This window comes from Musa acuminata, chromosome BXJ2-9, assembly GCF_036884655.1.
Source record: "Musa acuminata AAA Group cultivar baxijiao chromosome BXJ2-9, Cavendish_Baxijiao_AAA, whole genome shotgun sequence".
In the NCBI taxonomy this organism is placed as follows: domain Eukaryota; kingdom Viridiplantae; phylum Streptophyta; class Magnoliopsida; order Zingiberales; family Musaceae; genus Musa; species Musa acuminata.
Genome location: NC_088346.1, coordinates 46228510 through 46245593, shown reverse-complemented (window position 1 = coordinate 46245593; position 17084 = coordinate 46228510). Strand labels below are relative to the sequence as shown.

The following is a 17084-nucleotide window of genomic DNA, read 5'->3' as shown; positions in this document are numbered from 1 at the left end:
GATTTAATCAGGATGGAACTCTTATCTGATGTGACAGAAATTGATGGAAAAGAGAGTTCTAAGGATGATATTTATTCTCAAGCTAAAACAAGTGCGACGTCTGCTGCTTTTTTCAAAACTAGTTCATGAATCAGCTAATGGAACATTAAGATTTTGTGCAATGTCCGAAAAAAATGAATGAAGTAATAATAATGCTGTAGCGTTCAGGCTCAACAGTCCCAATATTGCATAGCCGGGAAACGTTGGGTTGAAAGTCTTAGGGATTCTTGTGGCTCATATATATTCTTATGATAAGAAAACGAGTGCATCCCAGCTGTGGTTGTATGGCCAGAGGAGGCTCGTTTTGACGTTGTCTTGTGGCCGAGCTGGATATCTACAAGGCCGACTTCCACACACCTGACAACATAATGAAGAGAGAATATGACTGTTCGATCCGCTGATTCACCATATCTTCTTTCTGACCCAAAAGAGAAGCATGACTACTCCAAGCACAATGGCAACAGGCGCCCATTTTCGAATCAAAGCCTGCAAATGAGTAGGATACAGATTCAGTGGGTATAATGTGACAAATCATAGAATCAGGTACAGATTACAACCACAACATTGCCCGAGAGGAATTCATATTTGTCAAAGCCTCACCAGCAGCCTCCCTCTTCATTCTTCAGTTGACATCACATGTGCCCATTATCAATAAAGTCTCTGACAGTATCAGTTCAAGGGGTGCAACTTCTACCACTTACTGTTTCGTGCATATAATCCATATATTTGAAATACATGTATTTATATGTATGAAACAAATGTATAGATTTATGTTTCATGCACATGTAGATTTTGCTACGGCTTGGGGACATCTCTCAGCTTTCCTTGTTCACCAATGCAACTCCTGTTGATAGATGTGTGTGGTAAAAGGTCTCAAATAAACCACCACATGTTGTTTGGGCTCCAGGTATCTTCGCTCAAAATATGATTGAAGAAAACATTACAATCAAGCATTGCAAATACAATGCCCAGTCACATTTTTAGGAACATACGGAATAATCATTTCCACAGGCCGCCTCAATAGACCTCCTAATCCAATAACTTACATATAATGGACCTTAAACCATGTGGGCCCGAGATATTAGCCGTCTACCAAGTGATCTATTGTAATTTATAACTGGGAATCCCTATCTAATATTCAAGTACTTAGATTTACAAGTTACAATTGCTTTCAGACTGGTTGGACCTGTACCTAAACTTTCCGCCACCTCTCATTCCACATGTCATTTTTCTTCTTTGTTTTATTTTGAATCCTGTATGACTTCAGTTTATTAGAATAACAGCCCTAGATTCTTTTTATCTGCCAGGATCACACACTGCTTTATTAATATACAGCTGTCAGCTCAGCTTGGTCAAATGAGGTGATACAGATCTTCATGGAGTTGATTGTCTGCTCTTGCACAATAAAAAAGGGTGTGGCAGAATACCCTCACACGGCACATGTCACCGTGTCTCGGACACAGTCACTACATCCTAGGAATGAGATTGGGTCATATCATGTAATAAAGGCCAAACTGAATTCAAAATCCAGCATGATTGATCAACACTGTATTTCCAACTGAACCCGCTTATAACTCACTGTGTGGGTAAGACAATGTTCATTCTAATCCAGTGGCAGCAATACAAACCAAGCATTTAAAAATGCATGCATAAAAATTAAGAAATATATCTTATACAGGCCAAAGGTCTTATAAATCTTGTAATTGCATATGCAAAGGCCTCAGGACACACATTAGCACTGATGCGATAATACCTTTTGTAATATTGCAATTTAGATACACTTGTTTTGCCCACATTGCCAGACTGTCTGATTCAGTATCAATTTGGAGAAGAAGAGCTTAGTAGGCAATATATAATATTCTGCTAAAGCAGTTTTGCATTGCAACGGCCTCATAAAGGTTGACCATGATGTTTAGAAATGAAATTATCAGAAGGTATCTATTCTAATTAATGGGACAAGACAAGTTTCTAGACATGAGGCATGCAGCTAAAACTTGCAAAAATTCCAAATGTATCATCTACATGAGCAAATAGAATACAAAACAAAACTAGTGAAAATATCTGACTACATGCTTACCTGCCGATTTAAATCTTTCGCCTTGTCAGCATAGATTCGAGACTCAGATGTCAACCTGCTTGACAATTCACTGACCTCTGCCAAGTTAACATCAAAAATATCAGGAAGTACATAACAAGTAACCTTTAAGATAATTCCTTCTACGTAACAAGTTGCCTCAAAAATTTTGAAGTACATATTACTCTCTTTTGCAAAATGAACTTCCAAAATACATCTCATTATTATAAAAAAGCATTGTGATGAACCAGTAAAAACAGAAGGCCATGAATGAGTTTAAATGTTATTGATTGACAATAAAATACTCATGATGGTGAATGCCAATTTAAAAAGCAACTAGCGAAAGTACATCATTCTGTACAAGCATTGTGCTTACCCTATGTTTCCAAAATAAAACAATGGACAATGAACACAATGATTGAGTAAATATCATTTTCATGCTTAGATCATCTTCATTCTTAATCCTTGACTAATTTCAGCTTTAGAATATAATAATTTGTGCAGCTAAAATGAGTTATGGAATCATGGTTTGTGAATACACTCAAATTTCATTCTATCTTCCTACAAAACCAGAAACCTTGATCTACTTGTTCAAACAAAAGTTCATGCTTAACCAACAGTCACTATTCAGCCCAAGATTTGCACCCTCTTCTGCAAAATCAGTCTCAGTCATTGAACCTAAAAACAGGTACTTCACGAGTACTTGGAACAGGAAAAAGAATGCTTATATGTAATTTGACACAGGTCTACTCAGGAGAAAATATCCAATTTTTCTTTTTTATTTAAATAAAAACCAATCAAAGATTATTCTAATTGCACAAAATGATAAAAAAAGTTGGGGAAAGATTTTGATGGTTCATTTCTTAAGGTTAGATTACAAAGGGCAGTTTAAAAGTTCACAGATGGGTTTAAAGTTGATGCAAAGTTGATTTTTCAATCTTCTAAAAAACCTTTTGCAAAATGCTAGAACAACAGCATAGGAATCAGTAATTTTTAGTACATCTCCATTTGTCACTAAGTACTAATATATATCATAGGCAAAAAAGAGTAGGGTTAACTTACGGTCTAACTTTTCACCAACACCAAGAACCTCCTGAACATTGCGAGTCATTATTTGGTGGACTTCATAAAGTTCATCATTAAGCTTTGCAATATTACGTTGAGTGTGGGTATCCAAATAAAGTTTCTTGGTTTTCTGTATAAAAGTATCTACATAAGCACAAAAGACAAAGCAACAAAACATCAGAATTTAAATACAATTAACAAATTACAGAGGACAAACTACAGTTACATAAGAAAACGTACCAAATTTGATAAAAGCATATGGTCTTGCAGCAGTTTCAATTTGACCTCCATTGACCCTCTCAAACTCATTCTTGAGGTCCTCCAAGTATTGGAAAGCAAGCTTCTTTGGATAAGATCGATCACACATTGTCAGGTAACAAACGCGGCCCTCAATAATATAGCTAAGCAGCTGAGTCAAGGAGAAATAAAGCAAAAAGTACCACACTTCAAAGTGCAACAAGAATATAACTATCTTATAAAACAGAAAAGAATCAATTATTAGTTCAACAAAATGAAACTACCTTCATTACCATGGAGAACTGCAGAAAATTATTCTTTAAAAGTTGTGATCCCTACAATGATAGTGGAAAAGCTCTTTTGGTTTCAAAAATTAAAGGGATCAGATCAATTGAATATGATGTATTATCAATTGACAGCAGAAAATTAATCGTTAAAAAAATCTTCAGAAGTCCTGATCGTTACAATACAATGAAAGTGGTAAACCAAATTTGGTTTCAATAATTAAAGGGGTCAGATCAATTGAATATGTTGTATATTCAAATGACAGCAAAATTTCTGTCACAGCATACAACAACAATAAGTAGAAGCCATAATGTCCCAAATATTTGGGGTTTGGCTAAATCTTCATTAAATAACAGTTGCACAAAGAATTGAAGTACATAAATCAGTTCCAAAGGAAATTATCTCTCAAGAAAGAAAACAGCCACCTACTACTGGATTATGTCAGTCCTACAAAAGAATTTTCAAGATGGAAAAGCTAAAAAACCTTTCATGTTGATGTCAAAATTGGATAACCTGAAATATTTGATTTGTTGACCACATTTTTCATTATCATCATTCCCATGCAATGTAAGCTTGGTTAACAAGAACTACATGCCCAAGTACCGAATCACTTTCAAGAAAAACAACCAGACATAGGATACTGGAAAAAGTATGGACCAGTCTCGATTGACATTCTAGAAGCCTCATAGTGACCCTTTGAGAGACTTTTAAATAAAAGCTTTGCTTGCTGCTTATAGAAGTCAGCATCTTTCTGGTCACGACCATCATCCAATCCTTCTGCTAAAGGTAGGCCATCGGTAACACGTGCTATCATCGTCAACTTTACCATCTTAACCCACACGAATAGGAACTGATGAAGAATTTTAATCAAAATAACCTTCAGAAGTTACCTGGGCATAAAAAGGGAGAGATAAGAATTAAACAAACAATAATTAGGCACTAGAAAACAATATCACATAGAAAGCCACAGTCAGAAACCAGAAGAACAGAAAGTTTATGTTTTAGCTATTTAACTGCTTAAAAAAGTATTTATTAATGTCTCCAAGCCAAACTTTCTGACAAGTAAAACAACAGATACCACCAAGGGACTCACAATAACCAAGATCACTGATGAGAAATTCCAAAAAAGAAAGATTGGAGTAAAGAAGTTCATGATCAACAGAACATCTTGAAATTAATGGTTCAACTCCGAAGGATTTCAAAACTGTTATGACTAAAATCCAGAATATAGATTTACAGCAGCCAAAATATATTGTGGAATATATCAAAAAGAGCATCTGCAACCAATGCAGATTAATTTAAGAAAGAATTCATTTTGGCAAGTATAGGCTACTTATACCCACACATTGCCTTTCCGAATAGCAATCATCCTATCACAGGCACCTACATATTTAACATGTTTAATATTCATCAGCAGTACTAATGAACCTTATCCTATGAAACACTAAAGTAAGAAATCGGTACAAAACTTATTCTTTTATAATACTAAAAGTATGAAAATGTTTGAAAGGGTTCGAGTATCCAATATTTGTAAAATATTGTACAATCAAGCGACATCTGATGCTATGCCCATATCAAGTAATATCATCAAGATAAGCAAAAGGAACAGTACACAAGAAAAGAAAATTGTAAAAGTGAATGAAAAAGTAATTGGATACTGAAAAATACATACATAAAATACAGATCGAGAAAGACATGACCAGCATTAGACTTTTGTTTTTTCTTGATGATTTTTGAAAAAAATAAAAAAATGGAAGTTTCACAAGTGAGGAGTTATTTTCAGGACAAGGTCAATTAGTAAGACAATTTCCTGGGTATAACATCTCAAGACTCAAAGTCCTAAAGGGCCATCCCTATCTCCAAAATATCCAAGTATATAGATTTCTTGTGCAAATTAATCTTTAAGCTAACAATCTTGTAGAACCAAAAATAAAAATGTATACAAAAAATGGCCACAAACTAAACGATGCAAATGACAATACCATCTAGTTGTTATATAATTAGTTCCAAATGCATTAAAAAGAATGCTGCTATGCAAATAAACTAACATGTTGATCACACAGAAAATCAAACTTATATTTAGAACATAAACAATCACAGACAGGGGGAAAGAATAAAATTAAAAAAAAAAAACTGCATCTACCGTGAAGATACAAAAACTTGTCTTCGGAGAAAATCAAGATGACTACTCCAAAATTCTATCTTCTAGTAGCATGCATCAGAGACATTCCAAAAGGAATGTAAGTGACAAATTTAATTTCATGACAGAGACACCTTCCTACACCAAATTACCAGTAAGTTAAGATGGATGTAAATATATCAGAGCCACAATAAAGTCATACAGCAAAAGAACAAGGTCTCAGGCAATTGCATGAGGAAGACTTGACGATATCTTTACTTAATTCTTGTCCATCCAGATACCAATATACAGTCGTACTCAACGAAACACCAAGGCATCGACAACCAAGTCATCACCCTAATTTTCGCTCTTTCAAGACACCTCACGCTTCCGCTCATCCCTACCACCAAATCCATGTAGATCTACTAAATTCCGCTGCACTTCTTGCATCAATCAATAAACCCTAGATCTACTACCGTAAACAATAATTAGATGAAACGTACAAGTGAAGCACCCAGTGGCCGATCAAAGGAACAGATCGTACTAGAATCAGCAGATCCGAAGAGTCCAACGCACGAAAGACGAACAGGTCCACTGGATCCGTATTGAGCAAAAACCTAGGTCGAGATCGGAAACAAAAGAGAAAGAACGGGGATTACCCGACAACTGAACTCGAGAGATCGTCTCGCGTTCCTCGAGACGAATCCTCGGAGAATCGATCGGTGGGCTTGAGACCGTCGCAGGCGATGCGTCGCCGCGTAGGTGGGTACGGAAATTGGAGGAGACGGGGGCCGAGGAAACCGCTTTGTGGAAAGGGAACGATAGGGGGGTGAATGATACGATACTTCATATAGAATCGTGCGGTGAACGTCATTTAGGCGTTGAGCAGTAAAGAGTGGTAATTGGTAAATGCTTTCATTTATTTATATTAAAGATATTTATTTATTTTTTCAAAAATATTAAAAAAAAATTATTGCAAGAATATTGAGAAAATAATCTTATGCATTACTCTCTCATTATCTTAACATTTACTTTCATTCTCTTGCAATATAATAGTATTTATATTTTTTATATAAATATTATATTATATTTGAAAAAATAAAATTGTGATATGATAAATTGATGATCTTGTGATTAACATTAAAATTTTTACTAACTAAATTAGCTGACATGTTAATCTAAAATAATATTTGAAGAACCCATTCTTTGAAGACAGTATGTGATTGCACTACCACTTTGGGCTCCATTAGCTGCCTTCCTGAACACATATGAAGCATAAGAAATAGTGTCTAGGAAAGGTAAGCTGGTAAATGTGTACATAGAATGACTACTTCTCACAACTATTCCTATAAAATCCATAGTTATTATGAAGGCATCACCTGCATCATGGCTTACAAATATCAGGCAACTCGGAGAGCTATTATCTTAAACTCCATATCCATCTAATACTCACAAATGATATCATACCACCAGCATAATAAGATTTATTACCTAGAAAATGATCGGATATAACATATATATATATATATAGGTGAAAGTACAGTGTCCACAGTATAGAAGGTTTCACAAAAGAACAATAGTATCAAGAGGCATAAAGGTTTTCAACACGAGCATACCAACATCCTCACATACGGATATCCTCACGTATGAGGAACAGAGACTTTGCCCCGCAATGTTAGCCTTCAGTCGGCAGTCCAGCTTTGCTCCACTATCTCACGAACTCTCCGATTGTATTCACGCTTGTTCTCGCTGAACATACGAGCAGCCTCAGAATTCGCAGGAGAGTTTGGGTTCGGGTCGCAGAGGAGCGACTGTGAGAAGAACAATTATGAGACGTCAATATCGTCTGGTTAACATTAAAAGACTCTGCATAACAAAGATGTAAGTCTGCCCTAACTTGTCCATGATACTAAAACTTATGTGACAAGAATGAAAGGAAAGCAAGTTTTTCTGATTTCTAAATCAGCTAGAGTAACTGAATTCAGCCAATGTGAGGATCCATGTACAGTATATTCTTCTAATGTTCTTAGAACCTTATTTTAAACATTTTAGTCAGAAAGCCAACTTCTGAATATTTATCTTTCATGTATTCCAGGAGTTGTACTCCAAATGGCATCTAAGAAATCATAATAATCAATGATAGATGATTAAACCCAAAACATCCGTAATATGGTGCTAATGATCATAAAGATATCTAAGAAGACAGTATCTTATTAGGTACGGTATAGATGAAATAATGTAATGTGGCACCATGCGCAGTAAGAACTCAAGAGCATTGACCAATTCCAGAAATTCAACCGACCCTGTTTCACAACTAAATATGGGAGAGACACCTCTGGACTTATCAGGTGCATTGTGAATTGACTACAAGGATTTCTATCTTATCTATTACTTTCACTCTATTCATACATGTGCCTGAGAAATGCTAGCATAGTAATTTGTTTCCTCAAGAATATTCTAGAGGCCAAAACCAAGGAACCCAATAGCAACAGCGTGAAATTTGACCGATAAATGTGCAGTCATGCAGAATAAGATTTAACTAATGCTAGATTCTATGAATTTGCAAGGTCACAAAGTTCCTTGAACATTAGACATGGTATACAAGCGGTGCTACTGTCAAGTTGTGGTCATGAATCAAGAGTGATACGCATGATCAAGACAAGAAGAATTAAAATTACTAATTTCATGTTGTTGTGCAACAACAAGATCATTATCGCTTAAAATTTTAGTTCCTTATCTGACGAAGGCCTAAAGAAATAACTTCATAGGCCATAAACTTGGAAAATTATATAGCAGCTTTTGATGGTCAAAATACAGCTTAACAAGAATAGGAAGGATTGAATCACCAGAGAATTCTGTCTCTTCAAACTTCAAATTTATTTTACATTGCTTTGTGAACCATTTTTATTTGCCATACCACCTACTAATATATGCATATTACACGTTGATATTAAACAAGAATATTTAATGCACAAACCAATTTATAATACAAAGTGGCCATACTTTCTTTTTCACTCACATCATCTACTGTTGTAGTTATACAGAAATTCTGTTAAAGCCTATAAATTTTGATTCTGAAAATCAGCATCTATTTGCTAAACCTTCTTTGTTGAAGCCCACTACAAGTACCATCTAGTGGAAGTTCTGATATTCAAAAGCTGCAAATATCATTGCTTTTGAAATGTGGCAATATACCAAAACACTAACCTGAATAGAAGTCAATATTGCAGCAACATCATAGATTGGACTCCATTGATTCTGTAAAATATCCAGGCAAATGCTTCCATCTGCATAAACTGATCCATACCATGGCATTATTGTTACAGTGAGTCTCTTCTCTTAGACAACCTACTAATATGAATAATAGCAGGCAGAAGTATTGAACCATCTGAGTATTGGTACTCTCTTGCTATTAAAAGTTGACTCATGTGCCAGTTTAAACCAATAGAAGCTTCATGGGAAAACACGCCAATTAACAGTAAAAAACAGTGAACATCCTTGTCAGAAGCAAAACTTACTGTTTGGATGAAACATTCGTGAGACAAACCGCACAGTTGGGGGCTTATTCGGGTAATCCTCAGTGAACTGCAGAGTCAGTTTAAATGTCCCTGCAATATAGATAGAATGAACATGAAAATTTTGATGTATGAAGCAGAAATTTGTTGCAAGCAATCATAAAGAAATGCTACGTGAATACTTCATAACATTCCTTCACATATGCCAGCAGACCTAAATTTAGATATTCTAAATGGAAATCAACAAAGCTGTCCATACTAGATGTCTCCCAGTCACCATTTCCATAGACTACAATGCTAGTAAACATGCAGGAAGCCTTTAGAGTTTTCAGTTACTCTCATATTAAAAGAGTGTTGGTTCAGAAGAAGGGCACTTGAAACAGTCTTAAAAATTTGAGGCTTTAATTCCTCAGGGAGTAAGCACTGGAGTTGACCTAAAGAGTGACACAAAAAACATGGCACCAGAAAAGGAACTATAAAGTGGTTAAAGGTTCTTAACACTTCAAAATTCAAGGGAGTGGTCCTTAAACAAAATCATTGTTGTAGGACCAGAAAGTTAATTTAAAGTTACAATAATCATATGCTGTTCCATCTTGGTACCAGACTCTACCTTATTGCTATAGGGCATCATCTACAGTAACAATTGTATCCAGTGCTGGGCAACATGGTATGCCATGCAAAATGGGTTATCGTTGTGTATCTTGTAGCTCAGTTGTTGCTACTGTTCCATGATCATCATTCATAGCTAAGCAGGGAAGAGAACAACCATGGTTATGCTGGAGAGCAAGCAGATTATTACTGCTATAAGTTGAAAGACAAGATTATATACCAATTAAAAGATTCCAAGAATAATAGCTTTTGCGTCTGCAATAAAATTTAATGATGAATTCAACTATAGGAGTGTAAATTGTCAGATTAAATGCTACAAATGAAAGCAACGGCATACGAACCAAAGAAAAGCATGAATGGGTAGGCAGCTAAAGGGTTAGGGTTAAAGAGCTACAGTTTTTAAAAGGGATAAATATAATGAGCAATTTGGAGCCATCAAGGAATTCATAAACACCTACAAGGGTAATATACTTATGTGCTATTATTTCATCCTTCGATACAAGATAACAACTTGCTTTTATTGATTATTCGGTTCCTTAAAAATTTCACCTATCTGAATCTGAGCAGAAGCCCTAGAGATATTCTTTTAATTAAGAAAGAATTGTTCTTACTGGAACAAGCAAGGAGCAAAGAGAATTGTCTTTGCCCTACAAAACAAGATGAAACTATTTATGGGTTTGGGTGACTGTCAATATCACCATCTTTGGGCTGTGCAGTTGCATATCAGAAACAAAAAGTAGACCAGGGGATGTTGGACATCGACTGGATAAGGAAAGGCACAAGGTGTTCCATCAGTTGCATTGTTCCGAGCTCACAAAAGGAGGATTACAAATCCTAACTACACAGATGACAATGTACCTTAATCAGCAGGATTAACTTAAATAAAAGTAACTTTGACGATGATGATTAAGGACAACCAGGAAATTAGAAATGAAAATTAGCTATCTTGACAGGGAAGCAACATAAATTTACAAAGTTACAGAGAACCAAATAAGAGAAAATTGAGCGATCGCCAAATTGACATATGAGGACATGAGGAGTTGAAATGAAAGGATAACAAAGTAAGAGACATGACAACTCAGGTATGAAGTTGAGAAAAAAGAGATTGTGAAGTTGATCATCTTCTTTTTGATAAATTTATGTTGTGATAGCTACCCCTTTCAGTGCTGCTTTAAGTGACCCACCCACACAGTTGCAGTCCTCTACTTGTATTTTGAGCAAAGCCATCACAGATTATTGTCTGTACTTTATTCCTTCATCTGAATTTTCTACCAAATCGGTTGGCCTAAGTTCCTGTCTCACATTTTGTCATACTGGAGTCTTAACAAGCAATTATTTTTTGCTTCTTTTTTTTTTGCAGCATTGTTGAAAAGGGAATGCCCCTTTTGAACATTTTCAAATCAACCACATGTTTTACTAATTTCGTGAATCTTTATTTCTTCTTGATACATCATTCATTGGTTTGTTCTTCATATATTCCAGCTTCCACCTCGAAAGTTGGTGTGAGCTGTATGCCTCTGATCCTTTCTCTGAATTTCAAGACTACTGTAAAACTAAAGCAAATTTAGGTTCTCTAAGATGTTGGAAAGCTTAACTTCCAATTCCAAAAAATCCTTGCCAGAATTTTGCATTGCTAGATAACAATGAAACTAATCTAAAAGCTCTAGATTTATGATTAAGATTTCCCAAGAAATGAACTGTGTATTGATGTTGTAGTGTCTTGCTCAAGTAAACATCATATTAGAGATAAAATTGAGATTCATGGCATCAAAAGTATGATAATTAAGATTTATGGCATCAAAATAAGAAAGCTTGGCTTGAGGAACTAAATAGTCACCAAGAAGTTCCTCGTGAAAAGCATCTAGAATGTCAGAAAAGATAAGGTTATCAACAAACTCAACAGCTTTCTAACTTAGAGAACTAATGTAGGCAAATCAAAGCACTCTAACTTGCTAATAATGGGCACATTGCATATGCAAACTAACTTTAAGAATTCATATGCAAGTGGACAAGTTAACTAGCTAGCAGTCCCAAATTAATTTTCAAAATTAGGCAGTCATATCATAATTGAGGATTTTGTTGAGCCCTTAAATAGAGCAATTTTTTTTATTACAATATGAACGTCCTTCAGATATGTGATGTAAGTAGAATTCTTTTGGAATCACATATTTTGCAGACGCATATGGGTAGATAACATCACATTGACTAAGGCCCGAAAAATTAGCCCTAAAGAAAAGGAAACTGTGTTTTGATTAACTCAAAGAGCATATAACAATAGGCAGGACAAGAGAAATAGAATATGACTTGTTAACAAAGGAACTCGGTAAATTTTGCAGGTAAGAATGATATCTAGCTCTCAAAAATCGAATCACGTAACGAACCCATATCATTCATGAACCAAAACAAGGAAAACCCCACGAAAAAGCTCAAGATCCATCTCAAACCCACAGCAACAACAGCTAAAGATGTAAAATTTACAGCACAAATCGATCAACTAACCTCCATCCCACGGAGTGTCATCAGGGCTGCAGTCAACCAAGACCACATCACCATCAAGATTCAATCTTTACTCGAGAAAACAAGGAGATCAAGGTAGGGATAGGGCGTCTCACCCGAAGATGACGGCGTTCCAGAGCAAGATGTTGTTGTCCTGCGGCGCGCCACTGACCCCCGCCGGCGGATCCTGCTGCAACCTCTTGAAATCCCGCATCAACCTCTTCCTCGCCGGCGTCGACATCCTCCCGGATCCCCCTTGCTTCCTCACCAAAAAGGTGGGGCTTTTTACCTCTCTCTCTCTCTCTCGCTCACACACCCTCCTACTTCTTTCTCCCGATGGAAGGCAAGGGAAGAAGGCAGATTCCAAGCAAGAAAAAGAACCCCATCAAAAAAGCATCCCCCTTTTCTACTGTTGCCTTTTGTCTCTTCTCCTTGGTTGGCATCAAAATTACCAAATCTACAACACCTGTGACAGATTACCAAGTTTGCGGTGCTTGTGTATGAATCAATGGCTAATTGGAGAGAGAGAGACACCATTAAGATTGCCAATGGGCAACATCAAGGCACTTGTGATGTTGATCTACACCTACTTGCAATGGCATCACGTGGAAGAGAGGTGGGAGATGTTAGGGATATTGATTTGTATAGGTGAGTAGTCAATAATGTCTACCAAAAAAATGTGTCAATAGCGAAAATATTCATACAATTAAAAGCTAAACATACGATAAATCAATAAAATACCTACTAGACGATGATAAATTAAGCCAACGACTATTCGTTAAAATTATTTCACTCTTATCGGCTTTTGACTTGAGCATCGAAGAGATCACGTTACGAACCTCGCTCAATCTTAATCTTCATTAATCTTTATGCATATTGATCATAGAGCATACACCGAGTCCACCTCAACCCTCGAGCAAATGTTGAAGTTTTCTTTTTGATCATATCACACTTCTTATACAGATGCAACCAAAATAATATCTTTAGTTAAATTAAATATTAGAAAATTTATTATTTTTAGTAAAATTTTGTTATGTATTCCTCTATCTTTCCATGCAATTATTAATGCTATTAACTTGCCTCATCCAATGAGAGTAGTAAAAATAATATTGAAAATGTTTAAATGGAAAAATATTATTGTGAAGTGTGTGTATATATAAATATATATCATATTTCTTAAATCACAAGCTAATTTTTTGGGATTTTAAAATGAACGGTGATGGTGGGAGATGTTTCTTGCGTGTCCAATCTAATTCTTAAATGATTTGCTGATTTGCATCATCTGATCACTCCCATTTTTCACATACAAAATCAAAACCATGCAGTCACTGCCACAAGAACTACTCACGATGGCGACGGTAGAATGGCCCTCTTTGTTTCTGTGAATGCAGAAAACTGGGACCAAGTGGAGCATGAGAGGCCAATCTTCTGCTGTTCGATGTGCCACATAACTGAGAGTTTGTCGAAACATCAACTTTCATCCTAAGATGTAAACTTCTGTGTGCATTTTGTGTGGTAGCTCTCCTGCAGTTTCCTGGAAACATCCTACCTTTGTCCACAGCGGAGGCAAAAACGTGTTGCAGTCCTTTGTACTGTAATGTTTTCCCGTTTAGCTGTGATATAGACCTTCCCCCCCCCCCAGCAGACATGATCCAGTAGGACAAAATTTTGGCTATAAATATCTGAGAATTCCATGTTTCTTCCCACTCTCATTAAATCTTGCTTTAACTCCAATGAACTTCTCTTAATTGTGCAGACATGCCGCACAAGTTGATGGCATTTGTGGTCTCAGAGAAGTTCAAAGCCTTGGTGAACACATCTTTCCTCCTCCCCTTGTGCTTCTTCTTCATGTCCCATATCCGTTCTCCTACCACCTCTGTCCATGTCACAAGCACTCAGGCTCTCCCCGGCTGCGCCGGCCTGCACAAGCTCAAATACAACCATTCCGAGTGCCTTTACATCGGCGGCTACAGTCCATGCTTGTCGCAGGGCTACGTGAACGATCTCCACCTCTACTACTGCCTCTTCGGGAGTCATCCTCCATTAGCCTGTGCTCTCCTTGCCCTGTGGGTTCTCGTGTTGTTCTACTTGTTGGGCAACAGAGCGTCGCAGTACTTGTGCTCCTCGGTGGAGGACTTGTCTAGGGTTCTTAACCTCTCTCCTGTTGTAGCTGGTGCAACGCTACTGTCACTGGGTAATGGCTCGCCTGATGTGCTGGCCAGCATCGTGTCGTTCAGCTTCGGCTCCGGTGAGCTGGGGCTGAGAAGCGTGCTGGGTGGCGCGTTCTTCGTCTCCTGTGTCGTCATCGGCGTCATCAACCTCTGTTCTCCCTCTTCTTCCCGGTCGGTACGCATCGACAAGTCGAGCTTCGTCCGTAATGTGTGCTTCTTCATCGTCGTGCTCTCGTCCCTCCTCGAGATCCTACAGGTGGAGAGGATCACTATCTGGGGTGCAATGGCTTTTGCCTCCCTGTACCTCGTATACGCCTCGGTGGTGTCGGTGACGTACTTCTATCGCCAGAAGTACGACGACCTGGCGACGTCGATCCTGGAAAAGGAAGAAGAAGAAACGGATGGCCAAGACTCGTCAACCTACTGTTGGCTTCAGGCAATGGCTTCGCCATGTTTGAAGTTGTTGCTTTACCTCATAGACATGCCTCTCGATCTTCCAAGGATGCTAACCATACCGGATGTGTCAGAGCAGAGGTGGACAGGGATGTATGCCGTCTCTTCGGCCACATTAGCACCCATCTGTGTGACAGCCCTGTGCAGTTCCAAGAGAAGGGGAATAGGATCCCATGATGGTTTCACCATATGTCTCTATGAAAGCCCGGTCGGCGGTGTTTCAGGTCTCCTTGCACTGCACTCCACCATGAGGGAGAGTCCACCAAGGAAGGGCTTGTACCCTTGGTTAGCAGGAGGGTTCTTGATGAGTGTTCTGTGCACTTACATCGTAGCCGATGAGTTGGTCGGGCTGCTGGTATCCTTGGACTACATTCTTGCAGTGAACCCTGCAATCCTAGGGCTGACAGTGCTTGCATGGGGCAACTCCATTGGAGACCTCATGTCATATGTGGCAATGGCCATGAGTGGGGGAAGAGATGGAGCTCAGGCAGCAATCTCAGGGTACTACGCAGGGCCGATCTTCAACACAGTGGCTGGGCTGGGGTTGTCCCTGGTGATGTCAGCCCGGGCACTGCACCCAGATTCTATTGTGATCCCAGTGGGGACAGCCGTGCTTGAGATCTTGGGATTCACGAATGGGGGATTGTTGTGGGCCCTGTTGACGTTGGCGAGGAAGGACATGAAGCTGGAGAGGGTGATGGGAGTTGGCCTGTTCCTTATCTACTTGTGCTACCTGTCCCTGAGGCTCTCCCAGAGCCTTGGGCTGGTGGTGTGAGTTTAGGAACTCTAGCTTTTCTTGGATTCTACGTTTGTGCTCTACTTGTTTTAACCAGTCACCCCATCTTCTTCTTGGTCGGTCTGCTGGATGCTACTACTGTTTCTGTCTCTGTGTGTCTGTACGTTCTTCTCCATCTGATGTATTAAATGTTGATATTAACTCTTATTTTAATCAGTCACCTCAGCTTCTTAGTCTTCTAGCTTCTACGACTGTAATGACTCTCTATCTATCTATCCATCTGGTGAGAGAGAGAGAGAGAGAAAAGGGCATTTGATGTCGAAAGGTGTTCTCCATCTGATGGGTTATATGTTGCATCATATTACCTGTTGGCTAGCTTAACCAGTCGCCTCATGTTCTTCTTAGTCTGCTAGCTGCTATTACTCTGTGCGAGAGAGAGAGAGAGAGAGAGAGAGAGAGAAGGGCACTTGATGTCAAAAGCTGCTCTGTGTGTTCTCCATCTGATGTATCGGATATTGCGACGTACTACCTCTTGTTTATTCAGTCACCCAATCTTCTTCTTAGTGATGTATAACTGCTACTACTGTTACTCTCTCTCTCTCTCTCACTGTGTTGTGTGTGTGTGAGACGGGCATTTGATGTTGAAAGGTACTCTGTGTGTTCTCCATCCAATCTATTGCAACTCATTAACCCCTAGTTTTAACCACTCGCATCATCTTCTTCCTAGTCCAGCTAGCCGCTACTACTGTTGCTACTCTATGAATGTGTGTGTGTGTGTGTGTGTGAGAGAGAGAGAGAGAGAGAGAGAGAGAGAGAGAATGCTGCAGATGAAAATGGAGGCAAGACCCAATGAAGGAGGACTTGGAGCTTGGATAATGAGCAATGCGTAGCTCAACTATGGTTTAGTAAGAAAATATATTGTGGAAGCTCATCTCACCTAATTTAAATGAGCAAAATCCGAGTTCAAGTTAACCAAATAATCGGTAAATCCTGCATGCAGTACAAACACATTTTACGTGCTGAATCATCAAAATACCAGAAGGCAAAATGTCAGAATTTACTGCATTTCAAAAAAGGTAAAAGAATCAATCTCTGAAGCGACAAATGTGTTCAAGGAGAGAAAAGATAGCAGTAGCAGCAGAAGACGATATAGGCAGACAAAACTCGAATTCTAGTGTGTTCTTTGAATGGGACATTTGGGTTTGTCCTCAAACCCAGACGACTAGCAAGAGGGTACCACAGTCTTATGCTTCTGTGTCTCCTTACTTGTTCATGATTAGCATCA

The 17084-nt window shown here is 38.2% G+C and overlaps 3 protein-coding genes across 4 annotated transcripts; 1 reads left to right on the top strand and 2 right to left on the bottom strand.

Moving 5' to 3' along the window:
* Positions 1-40: 40 nt before the first annotated feature.
* LOC103999044 (25.3 kDa vesicle transport protein SEC22-1) lies at positions 41-6645 on the bottom strand. 2 transcript variants are annotated; one of them, XM_009420681.3, is made up of 6 exons: positions 6479-6645; positions 4342-4590; positions 3419-3579; positions 3176-3322; positions 2117-2193; positions 41-525 (listed from the first exon to the last, which is right to left on the bottom strand). In XM_009420681.3, the coding sequence occupies exons 2-6, from the start codon at positions 4527-4529 to the stop codon at positions 442-444; spliced, it is 657 nt and encodes a 218-aa protein (XP_009418956.1). In that variant the 5' UTR covers positions 4530-4590; positions 6479-6645; the 3' UTR covers positions 41-441. The 2 variants fall into 2 exon arrangements, with proteins under 2 accessions (XP_009418956.1, XP_064982928.1); XM_065126856.1 differs by lacking the exon at positions 6479-6645 and adding an exon at positions 6323-6439.
* Positions 6646-7318: 673 nt separating this feature from the next.
* LOC135623655 (ubiquitin-conjugating enzyme E2 2) lies at positions 7319-12808 on the bottom strand. The gene is made up of 5 exons (XM_065126855.1): positions 12556-12808; positions 12443-12468; positions 9338-9427; positions 9027-9115; positions 7319-7630 (listed from the first exon to the last, which is right to left on the bottom strand). Exons 1-5 carry the CDS (start codon positions 12678-12680, stop codon positions 7502-7504), a joined length of 459 nt encoding a protein of 152 aa, XP_064982927.1. The 5' UTR covers positions 12681-12808; the 3' UTR covers positions 7319-7501.
* Positions 12809-14163: 1355 nt separating this feature from the next.
* On the top strand, positions 14164-16024 carry LOC135622192 (cation/calcium exchanger 1-like). Its single transcript, XM_065123833.1, has one exon. The coding sequence runs from the start codon at positions 14198-14200 to the stop codon at positions 15836-15838; it is 1641 nt and encodes a 546-aa protein (XP_064979905.1). The 5' UTR covers positions 14164-14197; the 3' UTR covers positions 15839-16024.
* The last annotated feature ends 1060 nt before the right edge of the window (positions 16025-17084 follow it).

What these genes read in the sequence shown, in the direction of transcription:
- LOC135622192 (XM_065123833.1), top strand. Translation starts at nt 14,198, where the DNA reads ATGCCGCACAAGTTGATGGCATTTGTGGTCTCAGAGAAGTTCAAAGCC.
- LOC135623655 (XM_065126855.1), bottom strand. Translation starts at nt 12,680, where the DNA reads ATGTCGACGCCGGCGAGGAAGAGGTTGATGCGGGATTTCAAGAGGTTG. An exon ending in TGGAACGCCGTCATCTTCGG is followed by an intron (nt 12,469 to 12,555) that starts GTGAGACGCCCT and finishes GGTTGACTGCAG; the next exon opens with CCCTGATGACACTCCGTGGG. An exon ending in CAATATTGACTTCTATTCAG is followed by an intron (nt 7,631 to 9,026) that starts GTTAGTGTTTTG and finishes TTCTTCTCACAG; the next exon opens with TCGCTCCTCTGCGACCCGAA.
- LOC103999044 (XM_009420681.3), bottom strand. Translation starts at nt 4,529, where the DNA reads ATGGTAAAGTTGACGATGATAGCACGTGTTACCGATGGCCTACCTTTA. An exon ending in TGTTGGTGAAAAGTTAGACC is followed by an intron (nt 2,194 to 3,175) that starts GTAAGTTAACCC and finishes TTAACTTGGCAG; the next exon opens with AGGTCAGTGAATTGTCAAGC. An exon ending in CGAAAGATTTAAATCGGCAG is followed by an intron (nt 526 to 2,116) that starts GTAAGCATGTAG and finishes ACTCATTTGCAG; the next exon opens with GCTTTGATTCGAAAATGGGC.